The sequence below is a fragment of the Chrysochloris asiatica genome, unplaced genomic scaffold (genome assembly GCF_000296735.1).
Source record: "Chrysochloris asiatica unplaced genomic scaffold, ChrAsi1.0 scaffold00077, whole genome shotgun sequence".
NCBI lineage: Eukaryota > Metazoa > Chordata > Mammalia > Afrosoricida > Chrysochloridae > Chrysochloris > Chrysochloris asiatica.
The window spans coordinates 8,050,463-8,077,522 of record NW_006408595.1 but is presented as its reverse complement, the minus strand read 5'-3'; the positions used below and the strand labels follow the sequence as shown (position 1 = coordinate 8,077,522).

Below are 27,060 nucleotides of genomic sequence, written 5' to 3'. Positions count from 1 at the left end.
TTCAAACTCCCCAGCCTTCCTTGGAAATCTTATACAGGATGTCTATGAGTCAGAAGTGACTCGACTATACTTAACAACAACAATCAATATAAATAACACTAATATTTTTAAATTTACTGTATTTCTATTGAAATATCCTGGTTCCTTTTACCTGTGTTTCGGCTCTCCTGGAAGAAAGATGTATAGATAGTATTTCCTTTAAAATGTTTTCATACTGCTTTGAGTAAAATTACACATGCCACATTTTCTTTCTCTGCTTCTCATGTTATAGATGTATTACTCTCTTTAGCTTTAGCTGAATAAGTGCTGAAACATATTTCCCCTCATAAACTAAAGGATTTAGATATTCCATAAAGGTTTTAAGAGTTTCTATTATGTGAATGATATGTAAGGTGGTAAGCAATATTTACATATATTGTTATTACAGAAATGTGCTGCTCTGAATAAAATCTGACTTACTATATGAGGATTTTAGAATAGCTAAATTAGGCTGTTGTTATTGTTAAGTGCCGTTGAGTCAGATCTGACCCATAGTGATCCTCTATAGGGTTTCTGAGGAGCGGATGATGAGCTTGATCTGTTGACTTTGACTTTGTAGTCTAGTGCATTAACCTACAGCTCCACACCAGAACTCCTCAGTATTCGAAAAAAAACTGAGTTTTTATTTTCCAGCATAAAATGAAACAAAGAGATAAATAGAGATTGATGTTTCAAAATGATAAACTGAATGAAAAGTAGGGTTTGCATGTCATTTGTATATCCTACTTATACACAATCATACACACATACACACACACACACATATATATATATTTTTTAAATAGAATGTATTTAGAAATTTATTTATTATCTTCATTACATCTTACAATGCCTTTTTTTCCCCAGAAAATGAACAAATCCTTTTTTGATGTTTTAAAATGAATCCTCATCTTTAGTTAGTTGTTGTTGTTGTTGTTCTTGTGTGCTGTCAAATCGGTTATGACGTATAGAGGCCCTGCATAGGATCCCAAGGAGCAGCTGATGAGCTTTAACCATCGACCTTGTAGTTCAAACCAACTTTACAGTCCAGCACATTAACCCACAGCACCACACTCAAGACTCCCAGTTAGTTAGTTAGTTAGTTAGTAGTTGGTAGTTAGTCTACTCAAGACTAGGATGTCATTTTTGTCCTTCAGAGTGTGTTGTCCAACGTAAGGCGGATAGTCGATGTTGTAAATGCCATTGAGTTGGGTCTGACTCATAGCTTTCAAGAAGTAACTGGTGAATATGCTTAGTTTATTAGACATAGAATTATTTACAAGCATTGTTACATGCTTCTGTTAAAAAACAAAATTAAATGTCAGTGGGACTTCAGTGGTTTTCCAGATCTTGTAAAAGAATGGAGGAGCTCTGGTAGCGTAGTGGTTACGAATCGGGCTGCTAACCTCAAGGTCGGCAGTTCGAAACTACCAGCGGTTCTGTGGGAGAAAGATGAGGCATTCTGCTCCCGTAAAGACTTACAGCCTCGGAAACCCTGCGCAGGGTCACTGTGAGTCGGAACCGACTCCATCGTATTTAACAACAGCATAAAAGAGTGGAGCAGTTTTACAAGTAAATGGCAGAAATAATACTGTACTGATGTGATTTAAAATGTAATGAATTTGACTAGGCCAAGAAACGGAGGAAAGCACTGTGTGGGCCGCAGGATGAAATTTCGATCATGTAATACTGATTCATGTCCAAAAGGCAAGCAAGACTTTCGAGAGAAGCAGTGCTCTGATTTTGATGGTAAACATTTCAACATCAATGGGCTTTCCCCCAGTGTGAGGTGGCTTCCAAAGTATAGTGGGAGTAAGTAATTATAACATTTCTTATCTATAAAATGTGTTTGAAATATAGGAACCCTTATCTTTATTGTAGCAAACCAAATTTGGTATTTATTTTACAGTTGCCATAAAAGATCGCTGTAAACTCTATTGTCGGGTTGCTGGAACCACTAACTTCTACCAGTTGAAGGATAGGGTTGCTGATGGTACTCCATGTGGAACTGAAACGAATGACATCTGTGTTCAAGGCCTGTGTTGGGTAAGTAGTGTGTGTGTTTCCATTGTATTTATAGTGACTTAACAATAATACTCTTCTGGACCTCTGACCAAATACTACTTCAGTTACTGTGAATGTAAGTAGAGCCACCCATGGAGGTATAGTGCTTTTCCTAGGAGCACAGTGAGGAGACTGGGCTGGAGTGAGTTACTTTATATGATGCTTCTAGCCATGATATTTGTAACTCCTATCAAATGACTGGGTGGGATCATACAGAATGAGAATATTTTCTCTTTTCTTGAGAATGGTGTGGATACAAGAAGTAGGGGAAGATGCTGATAGGATAGCATGATTCAGTTGTGAGTGATTGTTCACTGTGGTTTAATGGTATTTGTAAAAACATGGAATACTAACATAGGAATTAGCCAATTTTGCCATTTTGCTGAGTATAAAATAAGTGGTCGATGTTCAACCATTTTAAGAGGTAGCATGTGATTAAGAGCCAATGATACTGAAGGAATAAGTCCAAAGCACGCTGAAGGCTTTGGAAAAGAACAAAGCTTCAGGAATTGATGGAATACAAATTGAAATCTTTCACCAAATTGATGTGGTACTGGAAGCACTCACTCATCTATGCCAAGAAATTTGGAAGACAGCTACATGACCAACTAATGGGAAGAGATCCAGATCTGTGCCCATTCCAAAGAGAGGTGATCCAACAGAATGCGGAAATCGTTAACTAACATCATTAATATCACATGCAAGTAAAATTCTACTAAAGGTAATTCAAAAACAACTGCAATAGTCCATTGACAGCGAACTGCCAGACATTCAAGTCAGATTCACATGAGGATGTGTGGAATGAAGGATATTATTGCTGACGTCAGAAACAGACGTCAGAAACATGCCTTTTGGACATGAATCAGTATTACATGATCGAAATTTCATCCTGCGGCACTGTACAGACTACCAGGAATATGTTTATCTGTTCCTTATTGACTACACAAATGCAGAAACCTTTGTGGATCATGACAAGTTATGGACAATATTGTGGAGAATGAGTGTTTCGGAACAGATAATTTTACTTATGAGGAACTGGTACATAGACAAAGAGGAAGTTGTTCAAACAGAGTAAGGGGATAATGACTTGTTTAAAATTAGGAAAGGGGAAAGGTGTGTGCCAGGGTTGTATTCTTTCACCATACTTATTCAATCTTTATGCTGAGAAAATAATTCGAGAAGCTGGGTTATGTGAAGAAAAGCATGACATCAAGATTGGAGGAAGACGTATTAACAACCTATAATACACAAATGATACAATCTTGCTTGCTGAAAGCAAAGAGAACTTAAAATACTTACTGATGAAGATCAAAGACCACAGCCTTCATTATGGATTGTACCTCAATGTAAAGAAAACAAAAATCCTCACCACTGGACCAATAAATAACATCAAGATAAACAGAGAAAAGATTGAAGTTGTCAAAGAGTTCATTTTGTTTGCATCAACCATCAACATTCATGAAGGCAGAGGTCAAGAAGTCAAATGACATATTGCAACAGGCAGATCTGCTGCATGAGACCTCTTTAAATTAAGAAGATGGCAGTTTGAAAACTAAGGTGCACCAAACCTAAGCCATGGTATTTTTAATAACTCCATATGCATATGAAAGTTGTACAGTGAATAAGGAGGGCCATAGAAGAATCGATGCACTTGAGTTACGGCATTGGAGGAGACTATTGAGAGTACCATGGACTGCCAGAAGAACAAATTTGTTTTGGAAGAACTATAGCCAGAATGCTCTTAGAAGCCAGGCTGGCCAGACTTCATCTCCGACACTTTGTACATATTATCAGAAGGGCCTGTCCTTGGAAAAGGACATCATGCTTGGTAGAGCGGAGGGTCAGAGAAAAAGAGGAAGGCTACAAAGAGATGGATTGCCACAGTCACAGCAGCAATGAACTCAAGTGGAGCAACGATATTGAGGTTGGTGCGGGATTGGGCAGTGTTTTATTCTGTTGTACATTAGGTTGCTATGAATCGGTACCGACTCAACAGCATCTAAGAAACATAAACAGAAATAAAAACAAAAACCCGTTCAAAATGTTATCCATAGCTTGTAATAATCCACACAATCGAACGCCTTTGTAAAGTCAATATATCACAATTAAATGTCTTTTTGGTATTCTCTTTCAGCCTAGTTTATCCGACACTAGCAGCGATATCTCTTGTTCCACATCCTTGTCTGAATCTGGTGTGATACTCTGGCACTTCCCCATGGGTATACGAGTTGCAGCTGTTTTGAATTATTTTCAGCAAAATTTGACTTCTGTGTGATATTAATAATATTATTCAATGATTTTCACATTCTGCTGGGTCACCTCATTGGATTGAGTACAAATATGGATCTTTTCCATTCAGTTGTCCAAATTTCTTGGCATAGATGAGTGAGTTCCTCCAGTGCTGTATCAGTTTGTTGAAAGATTTCAATTTGTCTTCCATTAATTCCCAGATTGAATATGCTTAGAATGGGTAGAGTTACCAGGAATGCCAAATAAATGTTATCATTTTCCACAAATGTCATCATCCCTCTGAAAAAATGATGGGTGTAATGCAAACAAAGCAAATAAAAAAGTATTTAATTAATACGAGCTTTTTAAAATGTGAAATTTTAAATCCTACCCTCATTCTCTTGAAAATTAAAATAAATATCAGTATAAAACACTATAAAACATCTATAAAACAATTTATACACTTTGTAAACATTATTCACTTTTGATTCTGATTTAAAATCTGTGGGGAAGAAATTTTTAGTATTTCTATTAAGCAGTTTAACAAACTGAGCAAGAGACTTGTTGAAGATCATATAGCAGATAACTGGAACAAAGTGAATTTAAAACCATTGTTCTAATATCAGGGTACTGTGGATACCATTCAGTTTTGTATTTGAGAAGCAGTAAATTATGATTACAAACTTTATTATTGTTTATACACATCAGTACCTGGGTAGCACAAATTAATAAACATTTGGCTACTAACCAAAATTGGTTCAGATCTACTCATAGCAATTGGTTTTTTGTCTGTATTCACACACACACACACACACACACACACACACACACACACACACACACATATGTAATATAAATGAATATGGTTGATTGGTTGGTTGTGTGCTGTGGAATCAGTTCTGACTCATAGTGGACCTAAATAGCGTTTCCAAGGCTATAAATCTTATCTCTCTTTTTTTATTAATATTATTGTGAATTGAGTAAAAGCTTACAGGGTGGATCATCAGTTTCACCTTCAAGAAATCATACACCTTGTTTCATTACAGTGATGATAATCCCCTCCATGTACCATCAGTTAACAGTATTTCTCTCTATTCATTTTAGCTCTTTAAAAAAAAAAAAAAAAAAAAACACTCAGGCATATATAATAATTTAAACCACCAAAGGGCAAATTCTGCAAGTCTGCCTCCTGGCCGCCAGCTCTCAGTCCCTCTCTTCCCATGAATCTAGAGTCCTCAGCTGCTCCCTCTCTCCATGTCCTCATCTCTGCTTCCATCTCTGGTGTCACTGCTTCTCTGGATGAGGTCCCATGTTCTGCTTGTGCTTTTCTCCCTTGATAGTCCTAGGGTCCTCTGTTTCTGAACTGTATGTTAACTACTCACCCGTTTTTGTTACAAAACTTCTTTGAAAATTGTGGCAGTTGCAATTAGTCATGATAACAATTACTCACTATTGAATCATACGAATCTAATCCCCATCTCTTTTTACCAGAACCATCTAGACAAGATGAAAACTATTCAGTGGGGACTCTTATCTTCCCTCACACACTCTTAAACTAAACTCTGTCTTGAAAGCTTGTAGGCCAGTCACTTTGTGCCTTTATCATCCCCTCATTTTAGGTTGTTGTTGTGTTGTTAAGTGCCATCAAGTCGGTTCTGACCCATAGCGACCCTGTATAGGGTTTTCGAGGAGCAGCTGGTGAGCTTGAACTGCCCACCTAGCAGTTCAAATGACTTTACAGTCTGGCACATTAACCCATAGTGCCACACCAGGACTCCTCATTTTAGGTAGCCAATGTCTAAGTTGCCCCTGTATACAGAGGGGATAGGGTTGATACTTGATGTGAAGACTCACTCTTTCCCTCTCTGTTGGTATTTTGAGCTCCTACATCCATGAGTATAGGTCAAGTTCATCAAATTATAGCACTTTACCCTCCAAGGCTGTAAATCTTTATGGGATCAGACAAAGCCTTATCTTTTTCTCCTGGAATGGCTGGTGGGTTTGAACTGCTGATTTTAAGGTTAGTAGCCTGGCGTATAATCACTATGCTACCAGAAATTGATTCTCACACAATAGAAGGTTAGAAGTTCAAATTCAGAGTGCTGGCTCTAAGGAAGGCTTTGTCTCTGTGTTGGCTCTGGGAAAAGGTCCTTTTGTCCTTTAAGCATCTGTAGAGCCAGTATTTTTTGGAAATCTCCTTGCTCCTTGGCATCAGTTTTCCCCTGGATCTAGGATCTTCACCATGTAGGGATCCTAGTTCCAAAGGATGTACTCCACTTCTGGCTATTCTTTCATATCTCAAAAGAAATTGGCTCAAGATACAACCTGATCCAGCAGATTGTGTCTGACCTAATAAACATCATAGAACAGAGGATTTACAGCATAGGATAATTACAGTGATGATAATCCCCTCCGTGTACCATCAGTTAACAGTAAGTCTCTCTATTCATTTTAGCTCGTTAAAAAACAAACAAACACACAGGCATATATAATAATTTAAACCACCAAAGGGCAAATTCTGCCAGTCTGCCTCCTGGCTGCCAGCTCTCAGTCCCTCTCTACATCAGATCAAGGCGTATCACATCAAATCATATTATGGGGTTGATTGTATTGTGTTAGAGCTCATCATGGACATGATGACGACATCTTAACTTCCCAACCACTGAGCATCCCAGCTAACTTAACTATCACAGCAGAGGACACTTTGTACATCATTCAATGAGCTGTACTTATTCTTTGAGACGCTGGAACAAATCATTTTCTTTCACCTTTATTCATTTATTCATTCATTCTTTTCATACAAAACCCTAAACAAACCCATTGCCATCAGGTCAGATGTGTCTCAGAGTGACCCTACATAGGGTTTTCTGAGGCTGTGAATCTTTATGGGAACAGACAGCTTTATCTTTCTCTCACGGAAACACTGGTGGGTTTCAGCTGCCTTCTGAAACCAGTTAGCAGTCCAGTGCTTATCCTACAGCACCACCAGAGCTCATTATTCTTATAACAAGTATCAAGTTTTTTTTATTCTAGATATTAATTTTAGAGTAGTAAGTCGTTTCAGGTGTACTCAGTTTATTCTTAGAGATTTGAAGTCGGAAGTTAATAGATGAATAACAAGAGACTTCTTTTTGGAATTATCCTAATGTGTCATTTATGTAATCATACAGTTTGTCCCTTTGAGCTATGTTACCTTAAAGAGTGGTTTTCAACTCAAGTGGGTATAGGAATCACTGTCAGTGTTTTTTGTAGTGCAGATTACTAGGTTTCACATCTAAGGAATTTAATGCAGAAAAGCTAGGACTCAGTCTTTTTACATGTTTCTCCATGTGATTCCGAGGCAAGAGCTTTGTGGATAACCCTTTGAAAAACACGGCTATTTAGATCATGTAGAAATATGTGTGAAAATATTGATAGACAATGAGATCAGTTGGTAATATTCTTTTAAAATCCTATAGTGTTGAATGTCTTATTAATTAAAAGAGTTCTTGCGAAAATAAATTTGTAAACTTTAAAACACTGTGGCTACAATTAGTCAGTGTTATAATACTGTTGGGATCTCCCTTTGTTTTTGAAGCAAGCTGGCTGTGATCACGTGCTAAACTCCAAAGCCAGGAGAGACAGATGTGGAGTGTGTGGTGGAGATAACTCTTCCTGCAGGACTATGGCAGGTGTCTTCAATAGTGCTCATTATGGTAAGCTGGGGATTCCCGTCTCATTTTCTCTTCTGTTTGATAAAGTAATAGAGCATATAATGAAAGTATAATAGTTGTTGTTGTTGTTAAGTGCCGTTGAGTCGATTCCGATCCATAGCGATCCTGTATAGGGTTTCCAAGGAGCAGCTGGTGAGCTTGAACCACCGACCTTGCAGTTCAAATGACTTTGCAGTCGGATGCGTTAGCCCACAGCGCCACATAATAGTAGTGGTTGGTTAATATTTTACTCTTCCAAAATGATTAGTAAAGAAAGTTTCCTGTGTACTACCTGATTAAAATAATTAAACCAAAAGCAAAACTTCTGACATCGAGTCAATTCCAACTCATAGCGACTCTACATAGATAGGGTTTCACAGGACTGTAAATCTTTACACAAGCAGCCACCTCATCTTTTTCCTGTGGAATGGCAGATTTGAATTGTTGACCTTGTGGTTCATAGTCTAGTGCCTTTACTACAGTGCCACCCAGGTTCCTTGATTAAAATCATTAATTAATTAAGTGCTCTTACTGGTGTTCTTGTAATCTGAAATCTGTATATTTATGAATCTTCCAGGAAACTTGCTTTCAATTCTTTTTCCATCATTTAAACCTCACTTCTGTATGACCTGGCCTGTTTTTCTGTTTCTTAATTATTAATGATACATTTTTAAATGTTAATTGAAGGTGAAAGATGAAACCATTAATATAAATGTGGATTGCCAATTATCATTACAATTCATTGTCTGGATCACAAGGAACCCAGATAGTTCAGTAAACTCTTGACTGCTAACCTAAAGGTGAGCAGTTCAAACTTACCAGTGGCTTCATGGGAGGAAGATGTAGCATTCTGTTTCTATAAAGATTGCAGTCTTGGAAGCCCTATGGGGCACGTCTACTCTGTTCTCCAGGTGGCCGTGAGCCAGAGTGATTGGGTGGTAATGAACTATGTGGCTCACAGTTATAATTTATATTTGGCCTAGGTTTTTGCTTTCCCTTTCAAAATTGCTCTGGTAAATTAACAAGTCAGATATTTGCCGTTCTAAAATATCCTAGGAAAAATTTTTTTTTTCTTTTTAATCTTTAGAATAATCAAACCAGAACTTTCTTTGCAAAGCTAAAAGGTACTTTTTTTAGTCTTGTTGTTCCTCTTTAAATTGTGTTCACCTGAACATAGTTGTTTAAGCTAGCGTTAATTGCTTCACTTAAAGTGATATAATTCAAAACAAAGCATATGTATTTTTCCTTTATCAAAAGTACAGTATGTTTCATATAATGATGATGCTTATGATTCTTAGTTATTAGATAATTTAGAAGATTTTTTTTAAGTGGTTATGATTCATTATGTTATGAGAGTCACACACATTCAATCCTTTTACAACCTATGGTACACATTTATCAACTTCTGGACTATACTCACTGAAAAACATTTTTTCCCCCTCCTGTATAAAACCATATATACCAAATTAGGATCAAATATAAGCAGTAGCTGGGTTACCTGCATTCAAATTACAGGCAACTCTTGACTTGCCTTTAAAGGTATGTAAATTTGCCCTAATTTTGCAAGGTTTGAACCAACCCCTATTCACAACAAATTCTTCATCACGGTTACATACAGTTGTTACACTTACAGCTTTTAAAAACCACTGAAGAGGCTTCAAGCCTTTTCTTGCACTAAAATAAGGCTAAATTAATAACTATATATACCTAATCTGAATGACATACAAATTAAATTTAAAGATACACTTGGGAATGGATTTCTTAACAAACTAGGGACTGCCTTATTAACCTTGCAAACATTGCACAGATTTAACGAAAGGGCAAATGGAAAAAGGTGCGCAATTCATTTACAAGATCTGAATAGCATATGCCATATGTCTGCCCCCTGGTGGTAGTCTTGTCATCTTTGTAATGTGTTCATTAAGTCTTGCTTTTTTGTGAAAACATATGATAGCAAAAGTATAAATTGTGGAACTAGTAGGAGTATTTTATAGTGACAAAAATTGAGCAATTAAAGTTATTATAGATTGAAAGCTTAAATACAATATTATGCATGTAGAATAATCATATCAAATATCACTTTATGTTTAAACTGCCCTAACTTGAAGTGAAATTAATAAGCCTGTTTGAAAAACATGCAAGGTTACAGATTTAAACTCTTTTTAAAAACCCTTTTATTTAGTTTATTACGTTCTTATCAAAATTACTATATGAAAATTTTAACATACTTTATTCCTGCATTAAAAAGAAAGGAAATAATAAATAGGGAAATGAGACACTTAGAATAATGTTGTTGTTGTTGTTGTTGAGTATCGTGGAGTCGATTCCAACTCATAACAACCCTACACAGGGTTTCTGAGGCTGTAAATCTTTACTGGAGCAGAAAGCCTCATCTTTCTCCCACGGAACTGCTGGTAGTTTTGAACTGCCGACCATGAGGTTAGCAGCCCGATTCATAACCACTATGCTACCAGAACTCCTTAGAATAATATTGTTGTTGTTGTTGTTAAGTGCCATCGAGTCGGATCCGACCCATAGCGACCCTGTACAGGGTTTCCGAGGGTGTAAATCTTTACGGGAGTAGAAAGCCTCATCTTTCTCCCGCGGAGCGGCTGGTAGTTTCGAACCGCTGACCTTAAGGTTTGCAGCCCGATTCGTAACCACTACACTACCAGAGCTCCTTATTATATTACTGGTGTATAATTAATTAGGGACTTAAAACCTATAAGTATTTGGACGACTATATGAGTGTTTTTAATGTTGGGAAAATATTTTTTCTTACTTAAGATACTTGTATAACTTGGTATATAGTGTTTTCTCACTTTTTGAGCAACACCACTGTTGCTGACTTTGGTCTCATAAAATAAAATACTGCCTTCATTCATCTCAAGTGAACTACTTGTGTCCTGACAAGTTAATAAGCTTTTTAAAATAATGTAAACCTTTGTTGGCAACTATAGAGATTCATAGTTATACTACACACTAAGTGCTTGAGAAAAACACTTCTCATCAGCTTTCTTATTTTGCTCTTCACTGAGTATCTTTAAGCAAAAACCACTTTTTCTCAATCTTTAGTAATTTGTGCAACTGCATTGCTTCTAAAGGAATGTTGTTGTTGTTAAGTGCCATGAAGTCTGTTCGTAAACACAATAAATTTTTTAAAAACTAGAATGAAATTAAGTCTGACCATGCTATTCACATTTTTCAATAATAGATTCTTGGCCATCTGTTTTTTATGAAATTTGACATGCATAAAATTATATTGCAGGTTATAACATTGTTGTAAAGATTCCCACTGGAGCAACAAACATTGACATTCTTCAGCACAGCTATTCTGGAAAACCAGAAGATGACAATTACCTTGGTAAATATTCCTAGTTAACAGCAGCCAATATGTGGTTCATGTACAATTTCATGGAGGTCTGTGGTTGATGTAAATTCTTGGTAGTCAAGAAAAGCCCCTTGAGCAAATATGCAATTTCAGTTCATACTGAACTCAAGCTATGTGAGTCTCTATGTATGTTCTTCTTAAGCTATACAAAGTGTATTACACACACACACACACACACACACACACACACACATATATATATATAATTTTATTTTATTAAAACTGAGCTAACTTCTTGTGGTGCTGCTGGTTTCTTTGTTCCACATATTTTTCTGTGTTGAGTTCATTTTGTTTGCATTTTCTTGTCTATTTCTTCAATGTCTTTATTTTAATGTTTACGAAATCGTCATGGTTTTCCCTTTTCTTGATTTGATGTTAAGGCATATTAATTTTCTTTGAGGTTATGCCGGAATTTATTAGCTTCTTCCCTATTTTAAAACAGTCTGTTTTTTCTTTAAATCTACTTGACTTCCTTGCCATTTCAAAGCTCTGTAACTATACTTTTCCCTCTTTTTGCTTTGTAGTTGTCTTCACTATAAATTAAAATCTCTGACTCTCTGTTTTCAGTTTTGTAAGTGTATTTTACTTTGGATACTTCTATATCTGAATTGAATTCTGGGTGGAGTTGCCATCCATGCCAATATCTGCTGTTGTTTGCTGCTGTTGGTTCTCAGTCCAAAGGACTCCCTTTAGTATTTTTTATCTTGGCTTGCTTATTACAAATTCCTTTGGTTACTGTTTATCTGTAAATGTTCTAATTATGCTATCATATTTGAGGGACGGTTCTGCTGGGTATATGATTCCTGGTTAGCGATTTTTTTCTTTCAGAGTTTTGCATATGTCCCTCCATTGCCTTCTTGCCTGAATGTTTCTGTTGAGAAAAAAGAGCTTAATATTATTGGTTCTCCTTTGGTGGTGACTTTTCATTTTTCCTGTGCTGCCCATAAGTCATTTCATGTTGTCCTACATGAATCTTATGCTTTCTTTAGATTTTATTCTGATAGTTCTTCTAGCATACTAATTTTGAGAGATTTATCTGCAAGGTCATGGATTTGGGCTTCCATTGATTTAAATCTACTCTTTTGCCCTTTCAATGTATTGTCCATTTCTGAAATCTTAGTCTTAATCTTCTGGATTTCTATTTGCAGGTTTTGTATTTTCTCTAATACTTTTATTTGTTTTGTTTGATTGTTCCTGTAATATTTTCCTGAATTTTTTCCTAGTTTTCCTTGACTTACCTGTTAATCATTTGGCGGTACCTGTAGATCATTCTCTTGAATTCTTTTTCAGGTCATTCCAAAGTTTTCATCCCTCTAAGATGTTTTATAGTTCTGTCTCTTGTCACATGTTGAGTCACTCTGTCTTGTTTCTTTATGTAGACAAAAATTTTCTTCACCTTTCCAGGTATTATGTTGTTGCATTTGTATACAGTTGTTGATTGTATGTTGGTGTATTTTTAAGCACCATCTGCCTCATGGTAGGTGTGAACAGTAGATGAACTTGCATCCTATTCTTTTATTTACTGTTCATGAAGTCAAGTTCAGGATGGATTTAGCTGATGTTGGTTGTTGTGTCACTGCTGTGTATAGAAGCTGGTATTGACTCTTGCCCAGTGGGTGGAGCTCTAGAAGGTATAGTTGTGGTTATGGTTGGATCGTGTAGACACGGTTTCTGTCTCCTGTTGGGTGAGGCAAGAAAAGAAAACACACACATAAGAGAGAAGGAAAACAAACAAACACTGAAAGAAGAAATAGAACAGAAAAAAGAAAAATGGGCAACAACTAGGAAAAGAATACAAAAATGAAAGATAGTAAAGAGGGAGAGGAAAATAAATAAAATAAGAGGAAAATAAGAAGAAAGAAAAAGAACCAAACAAAGTTAGGGAGAGGAATGAGTAAAAAAGCAAGCGACCAAGGAGTAGTAAAAGAAAAAGCAAGGAGGAAAAAAGAAGAATGAAGCAAAGTCGTTGGGAAAGATAAGCAGAAGGAAAGTAGAAAAAATGAAAGCAGAGATAGAAAGGATTGAAAGCAAGATAGAGGGATATGAGAAAGAAAGAATAAAAAAAACAGTAACAATGAAATGAAAAAACAAAACAAAAACAGCACAGGAGAAAATTGATGGGTCTTTTGCCAGCCAGGGACTTCACGTGGTGGGTAGGTAAGCAATGAGATGGTGTCACTCAACCCTAGATGGAGTTCTTGCAGGGTTGGGTGTTATCTGTTCTGGACACTCAGTCCACAAGTAGTCTGTACAGGTCTGAAAGCTGCTGGGGGATTAAGGAATTTCTATCCCAGAGGAGAACCCAGGGTGAGAGATCCTACTAGTCCAGAGCAGACCAGAACCAGGTCTGCAGTTCATGAATAGGCCACACTTCAGATGCTGGGGTTGGTGCTTCTAGCTCTTCACACAATTTGATGTCACTTTTGACAGCCCAGAGAGTGTAAGTGGGTGGGGCCACCCACACCTGTGGTCACAAGAAAAAATTGTGCCCCTTTCTGTCATCAGTAAGTGAAATATCTCTGTACCCACTTGTTCTCTTGCCTTCAAAGTTGTCCTTGAACGTTCAAGATGGCCACCCTGTGCCTCTCCAGCTAACACAAATCACCAGTCTCCTTCCCTCATCCCTGCCCCGACCCAGAGATTCTATTCAGTTTAAGTTACATGTGATTTAAAACAGAATCTTCTATCTTTATATCTTAAATTAATTGTAGACCTATTTAAGTTTAAGCCTTTCAAAAAATACTTTTGAGTGATTTTAAAATATAGCAGTATATCCAAATACAATTTTAAATAAATTTTCACTCTTAAAACAGACAGAAAGGAGAGTGTGGTTGCAGATTTTTAGGTGTTGAATAACATGACCACAGTCTATTGACCTTTAGCTAGAGTCCTGAGTATAAACTTCAATTTTTAAAAAAATTATTAGACATTTGCTTTCAGATTAAAAGGCTTAAATATAAGATAATATTTTATAAATCCTATCCTTCTTTGTGAGAAATACTTTAATATTTACTTATCTGTAATCCACAAAGTAGAGTGGTGATAATAGAGTTGTTATTGAGAAAGCATTGGCTTCACGACATTGATAACCCTAATAAATACTGGGCTGTGTGAAATGTTGGCACAGGTAATCAATGCTTATACGTGGGAATTCAAACCTGTAGCAAACAGTGGATCTCAGGAATTAATTTGACAGTCTAAAATCTAATGTACTTTGATTTGCTGTTGATTTACGTTTAAATAAAGGAGTTTCTATTTTGTAAAATGGATACAATGGTATTGTTTCTCATTACATTCACTGTATTGACAGTCATAATAGTTTAGGCATGCCACTGAATCCATTCTGACTCAGAGTCATCCTACAGGACAGTGTAGATCTTCACCTAGAATTTCTGAGACTGTAAGTCTTTCTGGAAATAGATATCTTTCTCCTGTGGAGCAGCTAATGGGTCTGGACCATTGGTCTTTTGGTCATCAGCCCAACACTTAACACACAATGCCACCAGGGTTCCTTCATAATATATAGAAATGCTAAATTTATTTTTCAGGAATCTTTTCAAGATTGCTTTTTTTGGAAGGATGCAATATTTATTATGAAATTATTGCTTGGTGTCATTGAGTCAGTTTTGACTCTTAGCAACTCTATATCGGGTTCCTGAGGCTTTAAATCTTTGTTGTTGTTGTGTGTGCCGTGGAGTCGGTTCCGACTCATAGCGACCCTGTAAATCTTTACAGGAGCAGAAAGCTTCATCTGTCTCCCGTGGAACAGCTGGTAGTTTCGAACTGCTGACCTTGCGGTTCTCAGCCCAATTCGTAAGCACTACGCTACCAGAGTTCCTTTACAGGAGCAAAAAAGTCTTATCTTTATCCCTTGGAATGGCTGATGAGTTTAAACTGCTGACTTTGCAGTTATCAGCCTAGCTTGTAACCCACTATATCACTGATGTTGTAAAGTGCTGACTCATAGTGATCCTGTATAGGGTTTCAGAGGAGCAGCTGATGAGTTTCAGAGGAGCAGCTGGTGACTAAAAGGTCCGTTAAAACCGCAAGGTTGGCTGTTCCAACTGACCTTATAGTCTAGCACATTAATTCACAGCACCACACTAGGACTCCCTATTATGAAGCGTAGCCATTGGTAACTTGTATGATTTGAATGGCTGGAATTACCTGAAATGTCAAACAAGTGTTTTCCATGGTGTATTCATCCCACTGAAAAATTATTAGGTATAATGTAAGCAAGGCAAACAAAAAGTATGCAGTTAACGTGAGGCTATTATTAATGTGAAATTTAAAAACTTTTTAAATTTCAAATAAAATAATTCATTTGAAATGTAAAACAAATATCACAGTGTTTCATAATACATACAGTTTACAAACATTTTTTCATATTTAATCCTGATTTAAAGTCTGTGAGGTAGAAATTTTTAGCATTTCTATTAAGCTGTTTCACAAACTGAGCAAGAGACTTGTCCAAGATCATATAGCAGTTAGCTGGAACAATGTGAATTTAAATCCATTGTTCTAACACCATGGTACCTTGGACACCATTCAGTTTTGTATTTGAAAAGGAACAGATCTTGGTTACAAGTCCTGGTATGGCACTGCAGGTTAATGCACTGGATTGCAAGTTGATTTGAACTACATGGTTAGCTGTTCAAGCTCACCAGCCACTCCATGGAAACCCTTTACAGGGTTACTTTGAGTCGGAACTGACTCGACTACACTTAGCAACAAAAACATACACATATGAGTCTCTCGGGGGCACAAATGAATAAACACTCAGCTACTAACTGAAATTGGCATTTCAGAAGATCTGGAAGTCTACTTCTGAAAGATCACAGCCAGTGAAAACTCTGTGGAGTATAACACGTGGGTTTGCCATGAGTGAGAATCTACTTAATAACAACTTTTTTTTAATGTATTGATACACACACAAATATAATGCAAATAAATATACATATATATGAGGGTAAGTAAAAAAGTATAGCTTCTAGGGTTCTAGTTCATATATGCACAGGTTTATTCCAAACAATATGTGTTTAAACATATCTGTGCCTTCCGTGAATCTCAATAATACACTTGCTTTAGTCTAATTAGAGTGCCTTCCAAAAAAAAGTCCAGTCAAACCAGTGATTTCCAAGGTGACCTGCCTAGCCATTTAAATTCAAGGCAGAGGTCAGCTCAGAAGGTTATGGTGACTGTTTGGGGGGATTCCAAAGGAGTAATCTTGATAGATTCTCTCATAGGACACAGGACAACCATGGGTGCTTATTATGAAAAAGTTTTTAGAAAATTGAGCATTTAATTGGTGAGGAAAAACCTGGAGAGTTTTGCTGAGGAATGTTTTTCTTTGGGACAGTGCACCTACTCATTTCTTGAGGTTCAAACTGAGCAAGAGACTTGTCCACAAGAATTTTAAAGGGAAACCTTACCCCACCTGCTCTATAGCCCAGATCTTACCCCTTCAGCCTTCTTTTTGTTTCTAAAATTAAAAAATAATTTAAAAGGAGCATGCTTTGATTCCCACAAGGATGCCCAGACTTCCTTTTGATGAGCTATTGGAACAGGGAAGTGTTAGAGAGATGGAAACACTACCTTCTTCTGTAGTACAGACTAAATAGAAAAGATGTCAAGAAACAATGGCTTCACATTTTGATCCTTTTGTTTAATAAAGATTTCTATGATTTTATTTTAATAATTTTTGGCTTACTCTTCTACTTTATAGACTATATTAGTAATTAAAAGAGCCCTGATGGTTCAGTGGCTGGCTGCTAACTTGAAAGGTCAGTGGTTCAAACCTACCAATGGCTTGACATGAAAGAGATATGGTGATGGACTTCAGCGCTTCAGTGAGCATCTCACTTAAGGAGCACTGTTGATTGTTGAACCTGTTTCCTGATCGTGTTCCAATACTGGCCCTTGAAAGTTCCAGAAAACCATAAGCATCCATTTTCCAGCTGACGGGTGACTTTTGAACTTTTTCTTGGTGGCCAATTGAAGATGTTTCCATTCCACACTCTGCCATTTACTCTTAGGCTTGTAGTGATGAATCCGTGTCTTGTCACCAGTAATGATTTTTTTAAAAAGAATCCTTCAAGTAGCAGGCCAAAGCTTGTTTGCAGATGTCCAGAACACTTCTGTTTAGGCTCTTCCGTGAGTTGTTCTGATGCCCATCTTGCACAAGCTTTTCAAAACCCACATCTCTCTTGGATTACTTCATATGCAGAACTATGGCCAATTTGCAAATAATTTGTCACATAAACCACTGTTACTCACCTATTTGACAGAATCGTTTCATATGCACACTCAATGTTGTCATCTGCGGTGGACGTGGATGTGTGTTTTAATTAAACTGGGGGCAGATAATTTTTGACTCAACCTCGTACATTGATGTTTCATTAAAAAAAAAAGTTAAATAGGGATTTTATACTATACTGTTGACTGGATTTTGATTTCAAGAATAATATTTTATTCTTTTACAGCATTATCTGACACTCAAGGGAATTTTCTTTTGAATGGAAATTTTGTTGTAAGTATGTCAAAAAAAGAAATTAACATACAAGGAGCTATTTTTGAATACAGTGGCTCAAACAACTCAATAGAGAGAATTAACAGTACTGATCGACTTGAAGAAGAACTTGTTTTGCAGGTAAATTCTCAGTAGCCATTGATAAGACTTAGCTTTAATCATATTAGTAGACTGTAGTGGTGAAGTGTTTGGTGGTGGTGGTGGTTATGTGCCATGGAGTGGGTTCTGACTGATAGTGACCCTGCACAGGGTTTCCAAGACAATAAATCTTTATGGGAGCAGAAAGCCTCGTCTTTCTCCCATGGAACTGCTGGTTGTTTCGAACTGCTGATAGGGAGATTAACAGTCAGACTAGTAACCACTACTCTATCAGGGCTCTTTGGTGAAGTGTTTCGTATTTATTATTAAGTCTAAAAATGATGTCTTTAAAAATCTGTCCTTTATGTATTAATCGTATGCTCCTTTGTATTTTATTCAGGTTTTATGTGTAGGTAATTTATACAACCCTGATGTACGTTATTCCTTCAGCATCCCTATGGAAGAGAGGAGTGAACTATTTACCTGGGATCCATACGGACCGTGGCAAGACTGTACCAAAATGTGTCAAGGTACAGAAAGCTTGAATAAAAGAATCAAAAGTTTGTGCATGTGTAATTTTAGATACTTTTGAGTCTGGCTGCCATCCACATATATCCACACAGAGGCTTAAAAACATTTCCTGTCTTTTTCTCCTTCCTGTTTTTCTCTCCACTCTTTCTGTTTCATACACTTACCAGTGTCGTTTATCTCTACCCTTTACATCATTCTCCATTATTGTTCCTTTCCACTCACATTCATTCTGTCCCTCAACAATCACAGATACTTTTCAAGCTTACATCCTGTTTCCCAGTGAAATACTATTCTTTTTGTTGAGGTATCAAACATTCTTTCATTTTTTGCTGACCACAAAGAATTATATTTGTACTGATGATATGGATAACTAGTAAGAACATAGTTGTTGTTGTTGTTAAGTTCCATCAAGTTGGTTCTGACCCATAGCGACCCTGTATAGGGTTTTCAAGAAGCAGCTGGTGAGCTTGAACTGCCGACCTTGCAATTCAAATGGCTTTGCAGTCTGGCGCATTAACCCACAGTGCCACACCAAGGCCTCCAAGAACATAGTGGGGAATGGAAAATCAAGGAGATTTATAGCATGGAAAGAAACTAGAGTTTTGTGTTATCTGTAGTTACAGATATTTAATTATATAATCATATGTATGTATGAACTCAGTAAGCATTATTGAGGAACTTCTTTGCTTTAGATTATTAAAAACAAAAAACAAAAAAACAACCTAACAATTATGCTATGAAATGTTTAAGTCTAATGAATGAAATAGTGGCATGAGCAGATTATATTACTTTAAAATTGTAAATGCAGCAGGTTTATGCATAGAAGAGCACAGAAAAGGGTAAGGGAGCAATTTATTAGAAGATTGTCGCTAAAGATATAGACTGTTTTCTTTAGAATGGAAAAGTAGTTCCTATGGGGAATAGTGGAAAAGGTTTTGGAATTATATCAGCAGTAAGTCAGAACAAAAAAAGCTCCGAATCATATAGCAATGTGTTTTTGTGAGAAGGTAGATGGCCAGAGGCAGAAATCACAAATGATAGGCATTTGAGGGATAATCTCTCATACTTTGGACATATTGTCAGGAGGGACCAGTCACTGGAGAAGGAGATCATGTTTGGTAAGGTGGAGGGTCAGAGAAAAAAGGAAGACCCCCAACGAAATGGATTGGCCAAGTGGCAGCATTGATGGACTCAAGTGTGGCAATAGTAGTGAGGTTGGCCCAGGATCGGGCAGTGTCTCGTTCTGCTGTGCATAAGGTCGCTGTGAGTCAGTACCGACTCGATGGCACCTAACAACAACAACAAATAATAGACTGACATCAGGGTTCCAAAGGAACTGTGGTATCCCATTCTGGAAAAGGCACAGATTTGGTTGGTGTAGTGCCCTTCTAGAATGGTTACATAGAAGCAGAGAGCTCCTGTTACTATTTTAGTACTGTCTCTGTAGAGGGAGACTGAAGTAGGTGATGCTAAGAAGACTAAGTCTCAAGGTAGGAAACTTTAACTGTGGTAATAGAAAGGAAAAAGGCATTTGTTTTGCATATACTTACAGGAAAGAATTAAGGTTTTGAGAGTTACGGTCAGCATTCCAGCATTGAGAGGATAAGCTTGTCTGTTGTAAAGGAGGGGGAACTAAAAACCCCCCAGAAAACAAAGCTGTGGGTGAATGAAGGCATAATAAAGAAACAAAAAGAATAACAAGACCCTAATTAGAAGTTTAAGGAGCTGTGGTAGGGTAGTGGTTACGAATTGGGCTGCTTATTTCGAGGTCAGCAGTTTGAAACTACCAGTTGTTCTGTGGGAGAAAGAAGAGGTTTTCTGCTCATGTAAAGATTTATAACCTCAGAAACCCTGTAGAGGTTGCTATGAGTCGGAACTGACTCCATGGCACACCACCCCTGCCACCAATTAGAAGTTTAAGGCGCTCTGGTAGCATAGTGATTGCCAGTTGGACTGCTAACCTCAGGGTCAGCAGTTCTAAACTACCAGCCACTCCATGGGAGAAAGATGAGGCTTTCTGCTCCTGTAAAGATTTACAGCCTCAGAAACCCTATGCATGGTCGCTATGAGTCAAAACTGACGCCACGACATACCACCTCCACTAAGTGAAAGTTTGGACAGTACAGGTAAAATGGTCAGGAGAGGGTTCTTAAACAATTATACGTCGGCAAGCGAGAACACTTATATTAATTCTGTTGTCATACAGGGTACTATGGACTCGTTGGTGTGGTGCTGTAGTATCAGCACTGGACTGTGAACTACTAGGTCGGCTGTTCAAACCCACCAGCTGCTCCATGGAAACCCTATACAGGGTCACTATGAGTTGGAACCTACTCAGTGGCACTTAACAACAACGACATACTATGACTATACTCCTTTTCATGTGAAATTCTTGTTTTCTCTAATGCTAACTTCCTTCAGTTTTGTGTGTTTACTGTTTTTCTGTGCATCTTAAATAGATTCAAAACTTTTTGTCAGATATATATGATTTGCCCTAATATTTTCAAGCACATTATTTTATCTATAAACCTTACTTTTTCATGGAAATTTTGCTACTGTACTCCTTTTTTCTCTTCATTTTGTTCATACTGCCTGTTATATGGGTTTATCTTCAGATTTTCCTTCATTATCATCCTGGAAATTCTCTTTGCCTTTCTTCTGCACTAGATTCTCTGTTCTAAATCTCATGAATTTCTCTTTATGATTTACTTCTCTGCTGAGTGAGAGACTATTTTGCTTCAGGATTTTCCTGAGAAAGGAAGGTAGTTTTTTGGAAGCATCTGATGTCTGAAAAATGGGGTGGTGTGACATTCTAAAGTAGAAGGTCATTTTCCTTTAGGGTTTTGAAACCTTAGTTTTCTGACTTGTAGGAAATTCTGATCTCCTGCACTTGTACCTGATGTTTTCTATTCTGGAGGGTTTTGAATGCTCTCTTTAACTCTGGTGTCCTGAAATGTCTAGAATGAGTCTTTCTTTCTTTCTCACTCTTCTCTCCCCCCAGCCCACCCCATTTATTTTCTTAGGTACTTTGAATGCCATTGCAATTTGAAAATATAAATTCTTTATTGTGAGAAATTGTATTGCATTATTTCTTTGATAATTTCTTCACATTAATTCCTCTGTTGTATCTTTCTGAAACTTATATTGATAGGATGTTCAGCCTTCTGGACTAACCACTTGCTTGTATATTCAAATTTCTTCCATTACATTGTTCTCTGAACATTCCTCTTTGTTATATCTTGCTTTCATTTCATAGGTGCAGTATTCCCTATTATGTCTTTGCTCATTAAGTTTTCTTCTGCTTTCTAAATTATATTTGTTTTATCTAACCTGTATTTTGTTTTTCTTTATTGATCTCATTTGTACTTACTACTTTCTTGAGGCTTTCCTTAAAATGGCTGCTTATCCTTTGCTGTTTGCTCATATTTAAAAATGACTAAAATGCTGAGAGTCCTACGTAGGGCAGTCAAGTCAACCAAAGCCCACATTATAGAGTAATGAAATAATTAAGTAACCTTTACACATGGAGACAAGCCCCAAATATTGTTATTTCATCTTTTTTCTGGGTCTGAACAATCTCTCAAGAAAGAAATCCTCCCATCTTCTGATAGGCAGTGGAAGGACAGGCAAGGGCTCAGTATAGGCAGACTCAGTGACAGACAGAGCTGGAGACTTGGAATGGGATGAGGTCTCATGATTTATTATGGAGACTTTGACCAAATCAGCCTAGTATCAAGTGTTGCCCCAGCTTTCCTCAGCTGTATGTTGTGCTCTCACATTGAACTTCTCTGGTGCTGTGCTTTCCAATATGGTAGCCACTAGCCACATGTGCCTACTCCATTGTGTGAAGTACACATTGAAATTTTAAGACTTCACATTAAAAAAGAATGCAAAAGATATCATTATACCATTGATACGTATATAAAAATGTAATTATTGCATTTAATATTTATATCATGTTGACATGATCATATTTTAGATGTTGTTGTTGTTATGTGCCGTGGTGTCGGTTTCAACTCATAGTGACCCTACACAGGGTTTCTGAGGCTATAAATTTTTATGGGAGCAGAAAGCCTTATCTTTCTCCCATGGAACGCCTGGTAGTTTTGAACCACTGCCCTTAAGGTTCGCAGCCCAATTCGTAACCACAATGCTACCAGAGCTCCATATTTTAGATATTTAGGACTAAATAAAAATGTTACTAAAATTAATAACACCTGTATCTTACTACTTTTTTTAATGTGGCTACTAGTAAATTTGGAGTCCCGGTGAGCTATTGTGGGGTAATGTGTCAGATTGCAAAGACATTTGAACTGCAAGATTGGTGGTTCAAGTTCACCAGCTGATCCTTGGGAATCCTACATATGGTTGTTATGGGTCAGAATCGACTTGACAGCATTTAATAACAATTAGTAAATTTTAAATTACATATGTGACTCATAGTCTATTTTCACTGGACAGCGCTGCTCTCCACTGGAAGGGAGGAGTCTAACTGCTCTTCATAAATACTTGAACCACTTCTCCATTTTTAACTTCTACCCCTCACACATTCACCCCTTCAGAGGAACCTGGTGTTTTTTCTTCAGGGCCTTTTCTGGGATACTTTGACATGAATGGTTTGTTTCTTATTTACTGTCTTCCTCCACAAGGTTAGGTTTCAACTTCCTTGGCTCTGTCAGCACTACTTCCATTTACTTTTCATAATCAAAATCTGCTTTTCTTGCCCATTGTGTTTCCTTTCTCATTTTCTTTGTTCTTTAGGTGTATGGCTTTACAACAATTCCTTACAGTTGTTTCAGAGAACATTTGGGAAGAAGCAGAGATAAACATGTTTGTTCATGTTTGGGTAACTGAAAATACAAAGTTGAACTTAGTTAAATCAAAAATTTGATCATGTAACTGACTGCTTAGACTCTTTCTTGTCTCTCTACTTCTGAAATTACAGATTTCAAATTACTCTGATCCTTTGTAGCTATTTCTCTTAGTTTGTTCTTGTGCTATGGTTATACTGCAGACAAGTAACCCTTGAATCTGGCTTAGAACAATAAATGTTTATTTATCGCTCATACGATGTTTGGCTACTAACTGGCTGTGCCTCTCCTCTCGCTTGGCATTTACATCCCTGACTTTATCATTCCTGGTTCCAGGCTGAAAGATCAGCTCCCATCTGGAAAATGCTTTTCTGGTAACAGAGTGAAAAGGGGAAGAGAGGTGGTACACACATAAAAGCTTTTAAAGCTTCTTTTTGAAACAAAAATAGATCATACCTTGTTGTTGTTGTTAAGTGCCATCAAGTCAGTTCCAACTCATAGCAACCCTGTATAGGGTTTCTGAGGAGCAGCTAGTGAGCTTGAACCACTGTCCTTGCAGTTCAAATGGACCGTGCAGCCCAGCGCATTAACCCACAGTGCCACGCCAGGACTCCTCATATCCCATTATAGTCCATTAAAAGGTTGTTAAATAAAAATCCTGATGTCAGTGTTGGATGCTCCTCCCACAGGAAGTTATGGATGGTAACGCACTAAGTTGTTGTTGTTGTTAAGTGCCTTCGAGTCGAGGATTCTGACCCATAGCGATTCTGTTTCCAAGGAACAGCTGGTGAGCTTGAACCACTGACCTTGCAGTTCCAACAACTTTGTGGTTTGACGCATTAGCCCACAGCACCACACCAGGACTCCAATGCACTAAGTGTTGTTGTTGTGAAGTGCCGTCGAGTCTATTCCAATCTATTGCGACCCTGTATAGGGTTTCCGAGGATCAGGTGGTGAAGTAGGGGTTTATAATTCTCTTACAGGGAAAGGAGAAAGAATAGGAACAATAATACCAAGTACTATATAGCATCAGCATCTTCCTGGCACTCTCTGACCCACTATCAACCACTCCACCCAGTTGTAATGGATTTCCTTATATTTCACTTTTGTCCCACCTTCCTTATAACTCTTCATTAAGCAAACCACTCAGTCTTTCAAGTGTCAGCTGAGAAATTGTGTTTAATGAAAAGTCATTCCTGAGTAGATTAATATGCTGGTATTGGTGCTGTAGGATCAGCGCTGGACTGCGAACCACAAGGTTGGCAGTTCAAACCCACCAGCTGCACCTTGGAAACCCATACAGGGTCGCTATGAGTCAGAACCAACTTGATGGCTGTTAACAACAACATATTTTATGCTATGGTGAAATTTTGTGCTTGCTTACCTAGATCCTTCAGACTATTAGTAGAATGAAATAATAGGTAATACCTACTTATATGATTTATTTTTCATTTTCTTTTGAATTTTCGATTGATGCTGGCCAAGGTCTCCATAAAAGAAAAATTATTTGCATACGTAAGAGTGATCGGATGATGGTATCTGATCAAAGATGTGAACATTTACCTCTTCCTTTGTTTGTGACTGAAAACTGCAATATGGATTGTGAACTAAGGTAAAAGAGAAATACTGTACAAGGTAACCAGTGTATATATTATAGCCACTATGTGAAATAACATGTGAAATAACGTGAACATCCTTCACAATGCCTGACACAAAGCAAATTTGTTGTTATTGCCCATTCTCTGTCCTTCTATTATAAAATTTTAGGCTCACTGATCTGGTAGCGTAGTGGTTACGAATTGGGCTGCTATCCTCAGGGCCAGAAGTTCGAAACTACCAGTGGTTCCATGGGAGAAAGATGAGGCTTTCTGCTCCTGTAAAGATTTACAGCCTCAGAAACCCTGTACAGGGTCACTGTGAGTCAGAACCGCTCCACGGCACTTAACAACAAAAACAACTTCATGGTGAAACTCCATCATTTATGTGACTTTTTATTCAGAGCATTTGCTGACTGACAATATGCATGGCACAACATTTTGTGTAGAAAATGGAGGTCATTTTTTTTTTTTCTGTAAAGTAAATATAGGTAAATTCTAATATGAAAACTTGTGGTTTTAAACTGCAATATGAGGGAATAAATTCTGTAGGAGTCAGTAATTCCCATTGAAGTAATGATCCAAAGAACTTCTAAAGTTTAAAGATTGTAAGATCAGTCAGTCTATTTTCCTGATAGCATTCGTTAAACATTCAGGAACATGGTCCTAGATCATGGCAGGAAGTATGGGTACTTCTAAATTTTTTCTTTATGATTGGTCTTGAAGTGAAGCTCAGGACAATACCCATAATTCATTTTTTTTTTTTTTTCATTGCAGTGAATGACATTTGCCATTCAGAGACCTTCAGAACCACTTTCAGCCAGAAAGATTGAGAATTTCTGTATATTTATTAGTTGTTTGGAGACATTGGTATTTATGACAAAAGCCTACTTGTAGGGCTGCCTGCCTGTATAAGTTGTATCTACTTCATTGCAGTGGAGTACAGCACAGTTAAATCTTGAGATGCTGTTGGGAATGGAAATGAACTCCTTGAATTCTATGCTTTGTTAAACAGTAAACTCAAATCATCTGATAGGTGTCTAGACTACAGTTAGGTCGATTTGGTTAATAATTCTTCCTGAAACGTGGCTAAGTTTAGATTTTATAAATTAATGAGAAAGTATGATTTGCTTTGAAGAACAAGGTGGGTCCATACGATAAACACTTGACTGTGAAACACAAGGTTCTCAGTTTGAGCTCACCAGCTGCTCTGCAGGAGAAAGATGAGGCTTTCTGTTTCTGCAAAGATTTTAAGCTTTGGAAACCCTTTAGAGGGATGCTGTGAGTCAGAACCAACTTTATGGCACTTAACAACAACAACAAATTTATTTTATGAAAACTGGTTTACCAACTTTTAAAGTAATTATTTTTGATGTAGGTAAGCTCCCAGACATTCTCATCATAAATCAAAGCACTATAGAGGGGTTTATACTCCCGTAAGGATTTACACCCTCGGAAACCCTGTACAGGGTCGCTATGGGTCGGAACCGACTCTACGGCACTTAACAACAGCAACATAGAGGGGTTATACAGAGAAAGCCTACCTGATTGGGAGTCAGATGCATTCTGTTCTAAATCTTCCTCTGTGTAATTGGGTAATATTGGTTTAAAACAATTGTTTTAAAAGGTTTCTAGATAAGCTGGAGTTCTTTGGACATACCTTCAAAGTTGCCACCAAATGTCACAGTAAGGCTGACATATGATATTGGCTAACTCTCTCCACTTTTAACCAGACTAAGTCTATTTTTTTTTCATATGTTTTGGGAGCAAGTAAGATTTTATTTGGAAAAAAAAGTGAGAGTTCCAATGGAGGGGGGCAGTCAAGTGTGTGCCCCACTGAAATAGACACCTTTCATTTTCTTATCTATAAAATAGAAGCTTGTTGTTGTTGTTGTTATGTGCTGTGGAGTTGGTTCGGACTCAAAGCGACCCTGTACAGGGTTTCCAAGGTTGTAAATCTTTACGGGAGCAGAAAGCCTCATCTTTCTCCCTCAGAACAGCTGGTAGTTTCGAGCTGCTGACCTTGTGGTTTGCAGTCCAACTTGTAACCACTACACTACCAGAGCTCCTTAAATAGAAGCTTAGGACTGTACAATTTCTAAGAAATTTTCATAGCTCATTC

At 37.4% G+C, this 27,060-nt stretch overlaps 1 protein-coding gene across 1 annotated transcript in view; it reads left to right on the top strand.

Annotated features, from left to right (window-relative positions):
• ADAMTS20 (ADAM metallopeptidase with thrombospondin type 1 motif, 20) overlaps positions 1-27,060 on the top strand; it is a 246,227-nt gene that overhangs the window by 109,391 nt on the left and 109,776 nt on the right. The window contains exons 13-19 of the mRNA XM_006865315.1: positions 1,649-1,830; positions 1,928-2,064; positions 7,889-8,006; positions 11,272-11,367; positions 17,877-18,043; positions 18,402-18,531; positions 24,829-24,955. Coding sequence (XP_006865377.1) covers positions 1,649-1,830; positions 1,928-2,064; positions 7,889-8,006; positions 11,272-11,367; positions 17,877-18,043; positions 18,402-18,531; positions 24,829-24,955 — 957 coding nt within the window. The remainder of the gene's footprint in view (positions 1-1,648; positions 1,831-1,927; positions 2,065-7,888; positions 8,007-11,271; positions 11,368-17,876; positions 18,044-18,401; positions 18,532-24,828; positions 24,956-27,060) is intronic.